At 39.0% G+C, this 15,870-nt stretch overlaps 1 protein-coding gene across 1 annotated transcript; it reads left to right on the forward strand.

The window, feature by feature from the left end:
* Positions 1-4,055: 4,055 nt before the first annotated feature.
* On the forward strand, positions 4,056-15,264 carry LOC108231572 (SAM pointed domain-containing Ets transcription factor). The gene is made up of 6 exons (XM_017408660.3): positions 4,056-4,338; positions 9,938-10,385; positions 11,397-11,594; positions 12,286-12,333; positions 12,616-12,750; positions 13,602-15,264. Exons 2-6 carry the CDS (start codon positions 9,947-9,949, stop codon positions 13,778-13,780), a joined length of 999 nt encoding a protein of 332 aa, XP_017264149.1. The 5' UTR covers positions 4,056-4,338; positions 9,938-9,946; the 3' UTR covers positions 13,781-15,264.
* Positions 15,265-15,870: the final 606 nt, after the last annotated feature.

Raw genomic sequence — 15,870 nt, forward strand, 5'->3', positions numbered from 1 at the left:
TCACAGAGTTACAGTTTCCTCACGTAATTTATATCGACACAAATAACTCAGTCTTTCTGCAAAACAGAAAGTTATTTGTGTAAATAACTTTTACTCAAGGCTCATTTAATAGAAAAAGAAACATTTAAAATGTGTAAATTGAAGCAGTTAAAGGTAATTAGCTCTAAACTGGCTGCAGAAGTGAATGAGGTTCCTTTTTGTCAGATCCTTATCTGTCTTCGTGCCAAATAAGATTTATTTTATCTTCACACGCTCTGCTCTTCTTTCTGGATCATGTTTCTCTGGCCTCCCTGCCTGTGGACTCCCTTTTTTTTCTTTCTTTTTTTTTTTTTAAAAAAAGAACATTAAAGGAAACAGTTATTTGCTTTGCACCTGCCCGCCTCAGGAGCCTTGTATGCATTTGGGATCCTCCTCGATGCACAAACATCTTGACATTTTTGGGATGGAATTAAGATTTTTTTATTTTCACACCCTTTATAAACTCACACGACATGATACAAAATCATGTCTCAAAGTTCTGGGAGGTTAATAAAAAATAATCTAGGAGCAATACATGTAACCAAGAACCAGAGAAGAAGCAAATAAAATAAATTAAAAGAAGAAGAAAACTCTGCAGCAGTTACAACTATCAGAACTGTTGTGCAGAAGTGAAGACGTGCAAAGATTTGAGTTTCATGCAGGAAGCAACGTTGCTATAAGTGCTAAGAGTGGATAAGGAAAAGAAGAGTACATTAAATAATGGGTTTAGACTTTTCCATGAATATTTTATAAAATCTCTCAGGTAATATAATATTATAGCACTAAAGTGTTTCAAAGGGGTTAAAATCAGCTCTATCCTAATTTCAGTCGACAGCAAAATAAGGAGTTAATGTTGATTTACACGCAGGCTCAAATTCTGAGGCATATTTGTTTTGTTTTATTCAAGTCTCATATTTTTTCTCTTTACAGTTAAAAAAAGAAGAATCAACTCCTGATAGATCTGGTGATAAAAAAATTTTCACCTCCATCAGTTAGAAAAAAAGCTGGCACACCCACACACACACACACACACACATGGTTTGACTTTTTCTGGTCGATTGCACTCCTGTTGAGTGTGCAGGGTGTTTAATGCACAGTGGATTATCTGAGGAGAAATAAAATCAAATTAATCTTTCCGGAGGAAGCTCTTTAGTCCACATATAAGAATCATAAAAAGTTGTCGTATAAAGTAAACTTTATGAAAGCTGCAGCCTGAGTGAAGACGTCTGAGACACCAGTGTGTTGGATTGAATTTATAATTAACCTTTTTTTGTTTTTTACACATTTAGCACTTTAGTGTTGTTGTTTCTAACATATAGGAAAGTAGCTACCTGGTAAAATAAGCTAATAAGTGACATGCTAGTCTTTGCAAAGACTAAAAAACAAACAAATCAAAAATATTTAGGTCCTGATTTAAAGTTAGTCACCTCGAAAGTCTGTCCTTTATCCAACCTTTGTAACATTTTCATGTAGCTTTGACCACCGAGCCTCTGAGTAAACAGACAAACGATCCAAAATGAGACTACAGGAGTGATGAAGGAATGCTTGTTGCCTGCAGCCTTGCAGGTCAAAGTTTTAAACAACATCTACAACCTTTTAGTGCTCAGACTGCGTGTTTATGAATGACTCCCAGCTACTACCACACCAGATTACAGCTCAGCATCTGTAAAACCCACTGAGTTGTAGCTGTTTTTATGTTTGCAAAGGTCAATTAGGGTAATATCTCCCTGGGCTAATGTTGGGGACGAGTTGAAGACACAGCATTAAGAGAAAACATGCAAATTTTTACCTGGAAGCCCACTGAACGACATGTTTGCACAAGCTCCCCGCACAAATTCAGCCAAATCTTCCCAGTCATTTGCATGCATACAGTAGCTACAGCAGAGGAAATTTGTTGCCAATTTTTTTTATTTTATTTTTTTAATATGATCAAAATTCCAGCAACACGAGAGCGAGACCCTGCAGAACCGTCCCAAACGTTTTGAGACATCACGGAAACTCCCTCGGGAATCCCATTAGCAGTTTGAAATGAAGTACAAGCATCAGCTGTGGCGGCCATCTTGAACTGGGCAGACTCCAGACATCCATTGATTACTTGAGTGTCTGGGTAAAATCAGTCCACTGGTTCGGGAGATATTTTGCTAACAAACAGACAGGCAGACAAAAGCAATGACATAACTGTCTGCCTTTTTTTAGGTGATAAAAAAGTTGACTTTAAAAGTAAGAGTTTGTTACACAAGAAACAGTGACACCATGTTTCCAGTCACAAGTAAGAAATATTAAAACAAGGTTTTTAAAAAGTAAGTAAGCCATAAAAGTTTGACAAATGCTGAAAATAAAGAAACTTGTTACCCTGTTGTGTCAAAGACAGTTCTGTCACTGTTTGGAGGTTCTGGTGTTTTTATTCTGTCTGTCGGGATTTCTCTTAGTTTTCAGTTGTTTGGATCAGAATGCTCCAGTTGTCTTGTTTCTGTCAGCTCCCTGACGCTGCTCTGTGTCTCACACGTCAGTCTGTTCAGCCCTGTTGTTTGGTTTCACCTTCACTTCTGGTTTTGTTATCAGTTAATAAACAATATTTCTGGAGTCTAATCCACCTGCCTGCACTTCCACCTCACCAAATACCACCCGACCATCACAAGTACTGAACCTCGCAGCCCTTATGATCTATTTAATCATTCTTTACATACATATATTAAAAAAGAAGAAGCTGGAATGTCACATTTTTAAAGTAAAACAAAACGATTCAGGAGCTGTTCAGGGTGAAGTCAGTTTATTTATCAGATGCAGTCATTGTCTAACCATCAGTTTGGAACAGCAGAAACATTTGAGGGTTTAAAGCTGTTTGTTTATATATAAATGATTATTAAACTGCATGAAAGATGGCTTCAAAACATCTCTGACACTCATAAGATCCTATCTCACTGAAATGTTTCCATGTCTATCATTGTTTGTTTGTTTTTTACTAATTCTTTCAATAATTCTCAGAATAGACATCATTCCTTAAAGTTGTGATTTTCTTGTTCAATAAGTACCATTTCCATATTCCTGTTTATATTTAACCATAATCAGCAGGAAAGCAGGATTTTGACGGCTAAGTCCCAGATTTAAAGCTTGAAAACAGCAGATTAACATCAAGGGTATTTATGAGTTAAACCAATTAAAAAAAGAAAAACACTTAGATGTGTTAAAATGATGTGTAGCATTAATACAACGGCTGTACGCCTTTAATTTGGCATGAAATGAAAGTGAGTTCCAACTGATTGTATTTACTTACCTCTCACTGGGGGAAAGTTGTTTGCTTAAATGCTGACTCAGCATTAACACCTGTTCCTGTTTCTGTACATTTTTGGCAATTAAACTATTTCTTCATACCTGGCCCTACTTTAATCAGTTATATATCAAAATGTTTGGCTCAATCAGGAACAGTGTGCTGGGACTATTAGTATCTGTAACTATTTTGACATATTTACTTTATTTACAAAGATTTTCCTCATTTCCCTTCAAAAACTTTATTCTCTGAAATCTACTTCAGCATCTCTGCTCTGTTTTGGCTTTTTATGTTTCTTGTAGCTTTTAGCTACTGTCTTGATAATTTTGTCTTTTAGCTACCATTTTGCTAAATTTAGCTTTTTACTACAGTTTTGCAAATTCTAGATTTTAGCTACAATGTAGTTGCAATTTTTAGCTTTTAGCTGCTGTTTTTTTCTAATTTTAGCTGTTAGCTGTTCTGCTTGTTTTAATTAACAATTCACTTAATTTATTCTTGAACAGATTCCAGCAGTCATTCAGCTGTCTGCAGTCACTCTGTGTTTTTGCAAAAACTGCAAATTCTCTTGCTTTTTATTTATTTCTTTAATCTCTCACCACTTTCAGTTGTCTCACCTAAGAACTGAGGTCAACTATTGGAGTTCTGAACCAATCTTGAAGGAAATGCATGCCAACACACACACACACAAACCTGGGTTGTGTGCAAAAGTAAACACGGCTGCCCTATAAATATAAATTGCAGTCAATGGTGCTGGAATTCCTTTTCACTCAGTCACCGAGTCACTTGCCCTGGCTCCGTCTCCCTTTGTACACTCCCCCAGCAGGTGCTTTCACTTGAGGTTTAGCTTGCAGTTTTGCTTTAGGCTGTGTCTTTCAGGTTAACTGTAATTCTGCCAAAAAGCCTTGGAAGGAGGGGTCTCAGGCCTCGACCTGGGGCTCAGCGTCGACCAGCAGGAGGAAGTGGACCGAGGAGTCCCTGCTGTCTGCCTCACCTCCGACCTCAGGCTGAGCATCGATCGGAAAACTTCTGCCCATCGGAGCATCTTTGCTGAGGTGAGAAGACACTGGCCTGAAACAGATCGCTATTTCTCTTTAAGGGAACGATTTGTATTTTTGAAAAAGGTACATTTGTGTGGTCCAAGCTGTGCTTTAAGAGTGCATGTGTTGCTGCTCATGTTTAAACGGCCCAGATGTGCAGTTTGCACCTGTCTTTTTCTGCAGTTGATAAGAGAATTGTCATTTAATGTTTCAGAGAAAAGCAGAATAAAAGCAGGAATCACATCAGGCACAAGAGCAATGATGGGAGACGAACTGTCATCATTTTTAACAATAATTAATTGGCACAGAGACACTAAATATTATGTGAAAATAACATAATTAAAATGTGTTATAGCCACAAGTTTGGATTTTATTCTAAATCGAATAAAGACAGATATCACATGATTTAAACTAAGGTGTCTTAGTGATGTAAGACATTTAGGAAACTGCTGAATTCCCTGAAAATGAAGAAGAAAAAAAAAAGAGGGTGAGAGGAGTCAAAGTGTGTGTTTGTGTGTGTTTCTTGTAGTTTTCACTCCGATGGATCAAGTTACGGATGTGGTTTAATACAAGCTGCCTCTGGGGTTGTTGAAAGGCAAACACTACAACTTGTTTCATGAATTCAGGAATTTCCAACACTTTTGTCTTTGCTGTCCCAGTTAAACCAGTAAATAAATACTGTGTTACTTTCATGTAGTGAAAAAAAACCCTTAGAATTAGAGATAACACATCTGGATGGGATGTTCTGTTACTTTTGTTTTTTTATTGAATTAATGTACATCATTAATTCCAGCCCAACTCTAATCTGACTTTATTAAAACTGTATGAAAATCAAACGTCTGTCATTCCTTGGAGGAATGCATATCGCCCGCTACCTTTCATGCCAGAACTTGATCACGTTCTGTTGAGAAGGGACAGAGTTGTAGCTATTCTGGTCAAACGTTGAAAATGATTTTATGCAAGATCTTAAGAACTCACACACACACACGCACACACACACTGGCAAAAACATAATTATCCGTCTCCACCTTTTGGTTATAGGCGATAATTAAAAATGTTAATAGTTGAGTTTACTTTTCATGACTCAGAAAACTTAATAAAACTTGGCCCATGTTGATCTTTCGCTAACTATTTTGCGTCATCAACGTTTATTTAATGGGTAACTAAGAGGAAAGAAAACTCCAGCACCACCTTTTATTTTGATCTGTTTGTTCGGTCCCTATCCAAGGCACCGAAGTGAAACGTGTTAACAACCTCAGAAACACACGGCATTTAAATATCATGCACAAGAAAAGCAGGAGTGGATGCTCCTTGTCTTCTGGTGGACCATCTTCACATAACAGAAGGGTGTGATGAGACGACACACATGAGAATATGTTGATGTTAGAAAGCCGACTTTTTTATTTGTTTATGGGAATGTTTGATCTTTCTGTGCACAACTTTGTTCTCTCTCGTTGGCGGTGGCAATAATTACTGTCACACTGTTGATTAAGGCTTTTGACATGTTGTGATGATAATCTGTGTTTGTTCTTGGCGTTGAAAACTTTTAGTAGTTGATTGATTCTTTCTCTGAGGGTAAAAGTTGTTCTTTTTTTTCATTTTGAACTTCTGGCAGATAACTCCTTCATCTTTTGTAGGCTACAAAATCTTAAAAAAATATTTTATTTAAACTATTAATTCAGCTACCAAGACAGCAGCAATAAAGTCAAATACAGGTTAAAAACACTAAATGGTGAAAATATAGAGATTTATGTGTTGCTAATAAGCACAAAAGGATACCTATTTAATAGCATTTGTACTTCTAAATGTAAAAACAAACGACAGATTGAAGTTGTATTTATGATGGAAATTCTTCTCATTATTCCTCCCATGTTTCAGAAACATGGGAATCAGAAATTTGAAATTCAGCTTTTTTTTGTCAGTTCAACTTTAGAGAAAAACTCTAACCCTGATGTGCACCAACCCAAAAGACCAAACCTTCATCCACATCATCTCAGCTCTGCTGATTAGACTATTTCAAGGCAGATGATAATAAAAATAAAAAATTGAATAATATCAATTCTGATATTTTGAGCCACCCGGACACAAGTTTCTTGTCGGTCTTTCTATGAAGCAGATGACGGGTAAACTTCCTAATTAGTGTGAAAGTGTATCAGAGTATCTAAATACAAGCACCTGACAGCAAACGATTTAGACCAGCAACAAAGTTTTTGATGTGGTTCAGTTTCCAAGACTACTGGCCTGATGCCTGTGCACCTGACAGCAGGAATGATTCACCATCAATCCCCCACCAGCCGTTAATTTATCCCACACAGGGCTGGTGCAAAATAAAATAAAAAGCTGTAAAGGTAGACACACTTGAACAGATAAGAAGAGGGGATTTGTGATGGTCGGAGCAAATGATGCAAGGTTCTGCAGATAACACAGAATTAGCCTTTATCTGCATTTCATAAAATAGACTAATACCTGTAAACTCACGCTTCACAGGAGTTTATTTATAATGTGAACAGAGCACCTGCACTTGTTACTGTGGCCATAAAAGGTGGCTAAAGCTGCAGTACACAGATCCAAGTCACTTCACCCCCAACCATCCGAGTTTCTTTCAAGCAGCAGTTATATGAGAAGTCTGGTCATTTTGGACGTAATGTTTCCGTCAGATAGTTAACAATAGTTAGTACCTTATCAGCTGTGACTTCAGTATTAGAGCTTGGAGTTTGGAGAAAAGGGCAGAAGTCTTTGTCCAGATTTGGCTAACGGATGGACGAATGGCTAGCCACCAAAGACCCTTTTATTAAAATCAAATTAAACTTCTACACATTGTGTGACACTGTTTGTTTACTTTGTCGCTGGTGTGTGTGCTGTGCACAGCCCATGTATATAACAACGGTGCTGAGAGGCTGCTGAATGTATAAACCTGCATGTCAAAGTGCCATCAGTCCAAATGTTTACTCAACTCCAGCTGGACTGATACGTTTAGAAGCCTCTCAGCACACATACGTTCACGAAGTAACATGAACACTGTTTGATTGAGAAGCATGACAAACTAAACAAACACGGTCATGCAAAGGTTTAAAGGTTTAATGTCAGATAATGTAGTGCTCTGTGACAATGATCTGTTGTTTTTGAGAAAGACTTTTTTAAAAGCCTGAAAAACAATTTAAAAAATGGGGCCCTGCGTGGCTAACCATTAGCCTAGCCTGAACAAAGACTTCTGCCCTTTTCTCCATACTCTGCTCCGATGTCACGGCTAATACGGTACTAACTATTGAAAACTATTTGACAGAACATCACTTTAAAATGATCAGACTAACCCTTCAGGGAAAACGAAGCTCAACACAGGGATGAACCTCCTTCTTTTACTCTTGTTCTCAGAACAATAACTTTCTTAGTTGGCCCAAGTTTCCCATGAGAAACAATAAAGAAGAAAGGAAAAACTCTCCCTTTAACACTTACATGGCAAACAGTCACGCCTGGCTGTCCACACTCCCTAAACTCCAGACTCAAACAACACCAGCACAGCGCTCTGCCAACATTTTGGTCAACATTAGATAGATGGAGCATCCAAGTTAAACAAGACCAGACTTTTTGGTTGTTTTAATCCCTATTCATTAACTTTAATTTAAACATTAGCTGACATAATGTCACAGAATTGGTCAGCAACGATGATGAATTAGCTCACAGGTTAATCTTAAGCTACACTGGTTGCACAGGTTTTAACACCTTCTCAGTATGAGGCTTCGAAATGGAAAATCTTAGTATTTCTTATCGGCATCATAAGCTTTTGTTGGTTTCATTCTAGCAGTAATGTCACAAACAAACAGATTTAGTCAGTTTATCGAAGCAAATACTTTTGTTGAAAATATTACCAAGCATTTAAAGTAAAAAAAAAAAAAAAAAATCTGGTTCTCATGATGGATAAATGCTTGCAGTGAGTTATTTTCTTTTGGTGTCAAAGCCTGACTTTGCTCAGTAAATGGAGCGAGCTCTAATGCTCCTGAAATGAATATCAGCGTCTTGACCAAACTCATTTAGAGATCAGTCAGGGTCTTAATCCCTCTCTCCTTTGGGGGGTGTGAGTTTGTGTCTTTTTTTTTTTCTTGTGTCTCCTCTTCCTTTTGGAAGAAGGTAATATGGCTAAATTTGCTTTGCTAATGGGTTTAGCGCAAGCTGTTGCAGAGCAGAGTTGACCCACAGCAGCAGGCTGGGATGCCAAAAGCTTTTAATCTGACTCCTGATGGAGTGAAAGGGAGGATGGGTTGGAGTTTACGGGAAGTTTAGAGATAAAAGGAAGACCAGAGGGAGGAGGTTTTACAGCAGGGGGGTTAAAGACCAAGAAGCAGACTTTTTGTGGGATAACTTCATTTAACTTTTGCAAAAAAATAGTATTTTTACAATTCTTTGATCAAGTATAAATTTGTGAAATCTTGTAAAGCTTGGAAAAAAATGTCCCAGAAATTAGTAAACTAAAGTTGCATACAAGCTAAACTGCTAATGTGTGGATTTAAACCCAACATATCCACCTTTAACAATCTGTCACAGTCACCAAACACAGTTACAAATGGTCATTTTTTGTTCCAGGACCTTCATAAGATTGTTTCTGCGTGGGGAGAGACTTCCCTAATGGTGAAAAACACAAGCTTTAATAAAGCTTTATTTTCACTTACGTTCATCTCAGATTCATCCTTTAAGTTGTTTCTTGCAATCAAATATTTCGCAAACTTTACGAGACTTTAATTGTTTGCCTTGCAGCAAATTGAGCTAATCAAGCACTGAACATGTGCTCTGTGGAGACACACTTCCTTTACTGCCACTTCACCCTCAGCCACTGATAACCTGGTGTGTGACAGTAATGTGTCGTCCCATATGCCAGCTGTGGCAGGTACAAATTATTGGTGCCATATGTGAGATTACGCTTGTGGTACAGCTTATGTCCGTAAATGCTCACCTTTGCTGACGATCTCTGAGGATCAACCTCACAGCCTTCAGTTTTGGCTTCATTAAAAAAACCACCACCAACAACAACAAAATTAAAAAAAACGTATGAGTTGTTTTTCAAGCATGCGGTTTGTTTGGGGCACATTTTGTTCACTCTCCTCTCTGCATTATCTAACTTCTATTTGATTAAAATCTCCAGCTGACAATGGAGACAGAGGACTGCAGAGACGGCACCTTGAAGGCTCAAACAGGCGGCAGAGCTGCCTCAGGTCTCAATACAAGTCACCTACCCCCAAGACACGCGGCATTCTGGGCCACTGACCCACACATAAGAGACTCAGTCCAATCCATTTTGCCCCATGCCTGTCAGCGCTGTGTGTGCTTTAACTCTCCTCGGGGTTCTCTTCCCAGTATCTCCGTTAGAACTCAGGGTTCCTATAAAGCATTAACCAGCACAAGTTCACCTCACACACACAGGCTGAACTCTGATGGAGCTTCTTACAGAACAGATGCTGGTTTAGCAGCTAAAGAATTTCAAATAAGGAACTTTTGGAAAAGGTACCGCTCAATTTTTGTCAGCTTCAGCAGCTGTTGTTTTATTGTTTGCATGATTTTTAGATCAAGTTCAGATCAATGGTTAGAAATTTATCCTGGCTTGTTTCGTCTGCATTATTTTCAGAACGCAGTCATGTCACACCCAGTGGGAGGTTTATCAGAACAGTACGGGTCCAGAATCGGGATGACGGAGGACTCCCTCATTCTTCTGGAGCGAAACAGAGGCTCTGAGGATCCCTGGGAGATGGTTGAGACCAAACCAAACTTAGAAGCCCTGGAAAGAGGCATCCCAGGCCTCTACTTCTCCTGCTACGACATGCTTCTCACTGAGGACGCCACTTGGCTGGTGAAAGTTTCGGACGCCCCCCCAGCGCTGGCTGTTCCCATGAATCACATGGAGAACCTCGAGGAACCGGAGCAGTGCCCCATCATCGACAGCCAGGAGCAAAGCCTCTCTCCTGGGCTGGTGGGGCAGGAGGAGGAGCGGTCTCTGGAGCAGGTTCAGAGCATGGTTGTCGGAGAAGTGCTGAAGGACATTGAAACTGCCTGCAAGCTGCTTAACATCACCCCAGGTAGGCTGTCCCCCTCCACACCTGTAGCTGCAGTTTGTCACCTTCAAGAGGCAAAGTGTTAATGCATCTAACTGACAAAGAAAAAAACAAGTGTTGCTCACAATTTGCAAATAATGAAATATTGATTCAGAGATTTATGAGCTACTGAACATTACTCCCAAAATCAACATATTCTTAGGGCAATCTGACAGATGTTCTAAATCATCTCCTTTCTGGTGAAAAGATGTGTTTACCTGCTCCAGGATCTGTTTAATCCTGACCTTTTGAAAACATTTTTCTGAACTGTGACAGTGATGATTCTGCACTGCCTGCAGACGTGTACACAGTCTTAAGGGCGAGGTCTCTCCTGGTTGGAAAGCAAACAATGGAAGTTTTTTTATATATATATGTATTGTACAGCCTCTAGCTGTTATAAACCTTGCGATACTCAGTTATCTGTTCTCCTGATTAGAACTGGAGAGACATAAAAACATAATTACTTGTGGTTTCACAAGATTTATTATGTGTAACAATAAAAAGCCAAAAATTGACCTAGTATGACTCTTTTCCTGCTGAAAAATGATTTAAAACTAGAAAAATGCTGAAATTTGTAAAAGAAATTGAAACTGAGTTGTTAATGTTAAAACAATCTGAACAAACGCTAAAATTAGCAAAGTAATAGTTTAAAGCCAAAATGAGCAAAATGTTAGATAAAAAGATAAGACCAACAAAACAGTAGCTAAAAGCCAAAAATGTCAAAACAGTAGTCAAAAGATAAGAATGATAAGAGAGCAGCTAGAAGCCAAAATTGTCAAATCACTAGCTAAATGGTTAATTTCAGAATGCTAAAACCAGCAAAAACAGTAGCTAAAAGATAAGATTTACAAAACAGTAATTAAACGTTAAAGCTGTCAAAACACCAACCAAATGAGCTGAAAGTTCTGATATATGAGTGGCTCTAATTGTGTGAAAGCTGAGTTCTGAGTGCTTGGTTGTGACAGCAGCTGGTGGTTTTCTCACGCCTTCCCACAGACCCTATAGAGTGGAACACAGCGAACGTCCAGAAGTGGCTGCTGTGGACCGAACACCTGTACAGGTTGCCCCATGCGGGAAAAGCCTTTCAGGAGCTGGCAGGGAAGGATCTGTGTGCCATGAGCGAGGAGGAGTTTCGCCAGCGCTCCCCACTGTGTGGAGACACGCTGCACGCACACCTGGACATATGGAAGTCAGGTAAGTCAGGACTATTTATTTAGGATCCTAGCCAGCTGCAGCTCATGATGGCTTTGTTATCTAAAGTTTGGCCGATGTGGGGCAGCTTCCAGTCTTTGTTTCTCTAAAAGACTGTGAGAACATTTTGAGTCATTTTTATTCTTTGCCTTCTTGGAACTTTTTAAACCCTTTTTAAGATCGTTCAATAGTTGTCTTTTTTGGACACTGGTTACTTTTCCATACATTTTCATTGCATTTCCTGATTTATGATGCCCTATAAAACATTTGGACATAAAAACGCCAAGTTTTATTTCCACCAAAACAGAAAACTTAAAGAACTAACTCTAACTGGAGAAACTGGTTTTTCTGTGAAAATGCTGTGTGAATACTGAGTGCTGAATAACTTTGCTGAAGTTTACACCTCAGTTTTAGCTTCTTTTTATGACAACGTACAAGTACTGGACAGAGAATAAGTGAAAAAGTAGGCAATGTCCAAATAAAAACTACCACAGATCTCCAGGAAGTCCTGAGAACCGATTAGAGGTGCCGTAAAGACCGCCGAAACCTTTGGCTGCTTGGAATCAGAGTAAAACAACTTTAGTAATGGTTTAAAACTTCTACAATATTGAAATGTTTCTGTGGCATTAATTAATTTGAAGAAAAAAAGCATTTTCTCCTGACTGATTGTTGTGTGTCACTCTTTTATCTCCAGCTGCCTGGATGAAAGAGAGGTGTTCAGTCGTAGAGACCAAAGCTTCAGGTAGGATTGATTTCCTTCTAATTTAAAGACATTAACCAGCCTTAATGAAAGTCACACAAAGTTTGAGGAAATAAATCTAATGCACGGAGCACTTTTGGCTTTTATTACCTCGAACCCATTCATTTTCTTTTATTTAACCCAATAAAATCTGCAAAGAAGTGGTCAAAAAAACAACTTTTGCATTTTCCATTTCATCCGTATAGGGTTTCATAATCTTTTGGTCTCCTATCCATGAGCCACAACATACTGACCTAAAAAAACCCCTTTGTGTTCTGTTGATAGGACACGAGGAGCTGTGGTCCGAGGCAGATTCGTCTTGTTCGGGTCAACCTATTCATCTGTGGCAGTTCCTCCGAGAGCTGCTGCTCAAACCTCACAGCTACGGACGCTGCATCCGCTGGCTCAATAAGGAGAAAGGTCAACATCTCACAGAGTCGTTACACAATAAGAGCATGCTGGAGTTGTTTTAATGGACAGGTTGTGATAAAAAGGAGCCACATGGTCACCAATCAGTGGTGCCAGTTAGAGGAAGGACGAGTATCAGTCTCTGCTGAACTTTTCTTCTGTTTTGACTAAAAGTTTAAGCTTATATTAACCCTGACAATGAAGTTTTGGTGCCTAAACATACCTAGCACTATACATTAGCTAAAGGAAGAAAATCACAAGCTAAAAGCAGCAAAGGTTAGCTAAAAGTTGCAAAACAGTAGCAATAAATAGCAAAATGCAAGCTAAAAGTAGCAAAAGGCTAGCTAGAAGCTGAAACTAGAAGGCAAAAGGCATACAAAACAATACAAAATACAAAAAATCATGTTTTTTCTGTTAAATGGGAACAAACAAACACATTGAACAGAAAGTAATGTTTTACAGAGCTAAATGTAGAAGCTTTGTTTATTTCTCCACCACCACTCCTACATTCACAACCAAAAGGTTTTAAAATAAAAAAGCTCCTTCCTGAGTCTGAAAGACTCAGTCTGATCAGATATGAAGGTTTAGGTTTAAAAGTCTTCCTTTGTGATAACAAAACATCTGAAGCACTTTTACCAGCTTTTATTCATCTTTAAAACTGCATCCCATCTGCTCCCAGATTTACTCGTTACCAGTTCTGAACACCTGGCTGTAATAAAAACAATTAGCAAACATTTTCACTAATATACTGCTCACGACTTTTAATTTTCCTCTTTACTTATCAAAGTTGGAAGTAATAAGATAACTGCTATATTTTTCTCTACATAAGCCTTCATCAAACCCTACCTTGTGTTTCCCTGCAGGTATTTTTAAAATCGAAGACTCGGCCCACGTGGCGAGACTATGGGGACTCAGGAAGAACCGACCCGCCATGAACTACGACAAGCTGAGCCGCTCCATTCGTCAGTACTATAAAAAAGGCATCATCCGCAAGCCCGACGTGTCTCAGAGACTGGTGTACCAGTTTGTTCACCCCGTGTGAGGCTGCAGCCGACGACCGGGACAAGAAAATGAGACACTTGCACTTGAACACCTAAACCTGACCTGAAACGTGTGCACTGACCGTCCCCAGCTCCACTGCCAGCTCTGACGTCACATCTGGCAGCAGCTGTGTGGAGGCCTCCCTCTCTCTCTCTGCAGGCGGCTGTGAGACAAAACAAAGTGGCCGTGGAAGCCTTTCCCTGCTGCAGAATCAAACAAACACAGATTACAATAAACGAACTGCCTTATCGTTTGCATGATCTGCCTGTTTCTGCTTCCATCATGAGATTCATGCCACAAAACGTTACACTAATTACTCTCCCAAACAAGCTTCAGGCAAGCGCCACTCAGCTACTCTTGTGTCTTTTCGGTTTCAGTCATTTTCCACCGGATACTGCCGTGCTTCTGAACCTGTTCGGCTCTTTCTCTGCACCTCACCTGAGGAGGAAATTGGACCTGAGAGTGAGCTCCTGAAAGCCTCCTGCGGCTGAACTGACAATGCCCCGTGTGTCATTTTGTCTCCTTGGTGAAAAGGGATGTCCTGATGAGGAGCTCAGTGTTTTTTTCCTGTCAGCTCTGGTTCGTTCAGCTGTAAATTTAACTCTAAGTTGTTGATGTTTAAGAACAAAGGGGCTCAAAACTAAACGAGCAGAGACACATTTTTTTTTAATGAATGATCAGATAAACAGATTAAAGGCCTCACATTCTTTGCCCGTTGCCTTTCATGCCAGAGTTTTAGACCAAGCTCATTTTATGTTGAGAAAAGAAAGAGCTGGAGCCTAACCTGAGAAATAATGTGATCTCTTGCTGTGTTGTGCTCAGAGTATGTGTTATGGATGACTCACAGCTACTGCCACCTCAAATTTTAGCTCAGTATCTGCAAAAATAGGCATTTTTGTGTTGGCTAATATGAATTAGCTATGGTGACCATCTTGAATTGAAGTTAATCAGTTGTAGATGTGCATCCAGTCATTACTTTCTAAAGGTTTCAATAAAATCCATCCAGTGGTTCATGAGATATTTTGCTAACAGACAAGAGCAGAAACATCATCATCCACCTTTGACTTTTCACAGTGGTCACAATAACTAACCTGCTCTGTCTGACATTTAATTGAAGGAATAACCCAGAATAGTTTTCTTCATTTTGCGCCACTAACCATGTTTTTTTAACAGATGTTGGATTGATTGCAGATCGCTTGAGTTTTCAAATTGCAATCCAAATAAAATAAGTCAAAATAGTTCAGTTTTAGACCTAATCTGTGCCACAGTGGTCAGCTGTCCTACACTTAAATAAAACGATTAGAGAAACGAGACAGAAGAATATTAATCTCAGTGACACGGTTGTGCATATTGTTTATATTTAAATCTATATTATTGCTTTTGAACTGTTTCATACTGTTTGTTTTCCCACCTTTGTTTCCTGTTTTGTCTGCGAATTTGACCGGCTGAGGAGGAAAGGAAACAATAAACTATTTTTGAACTGTATTTGTGTGAGATTTTCTACTACAAGTAAATAAAACTACATCAGGGGAGAGCATAACCACATGATTGGTGTTCTCAGTCAAATTCTCCACCGCAGCTTTCTTTTATCTCATCCAACAGATTTTATAAACGTGTCATAATTACCCCTTTTTCTCGGCATGAGTCAGAGAGTAAACAGCAGGCAGGACAGGGAGGCCCTGAGCAAAATGAAACACGTTATTCCCAGATTTTGTTTTGTTTTTTGTTTTGTTTTTTTTTAACAGAAGGAAAGCTTCCCTTTTTTTCTCAACGAGTAAGAGGTGAACTTGCCCTGACGTGTTCTGCTCCGGATTCTGATAGCACTGAAGAAAACATCCAGAGTCAGCAGGAAGTGAAGACATGAATCCCTGAGAGGATTCAACATCAGAGTGAAATGGAAATATGGAGGGAAACGATGTAACATCTCCTACAGACATGCAGTTGCATTTTCATGTATTTAAATCATCTGTATAAATGAAGGCCGTTTCCATCTTCCCTGTTTTGTCTTTGTTTTCAAAATAGTTTCTCAAACTTCTCTAAAAAAAGCCACAAAGCATCCGATTTTTATTTCACGCTGAATTATTTGTCATT

This window comes from Kryptolebias marmoratus, linkage group LG4, assembly GCF_001649575.2.
Source record: "Kryptolebias marmoratus isolate JLee-2015 linkage group LG4, ASM164957v2, whole genome shotgun sequence".
Classification (NCBI taxonomy): Eukaryota; Metazoa; Chordata; class Actinopteri; order Cyprinodontiformes; family Rivulidae; genus Kryptolebias; species Kryptolebias marmoratus.

Coding starts and splice junctions, on each gene's coding strand:
- LOC108231572 (XM_017408660.3), top strand. CDS start 9,947: ATGTCACACCCAGTGGGAGGTTTATCAGAACAGTACGGGTCCAGAATC. Junction 10,386..11,396: donor GCTGCTTAACATCACCCCAG/GTAGGCTGTCCC, acceptor GCCTTCCCACAG/ACCCTATAGAGTGGAACACA. Junction 12,334..12,615: donor CGTAGAGACCAAAGCTTCAG/GTAGGATTGATT, acceptor TTCTGTTGATAG/GACACGAGGAGCTGTGGTCC.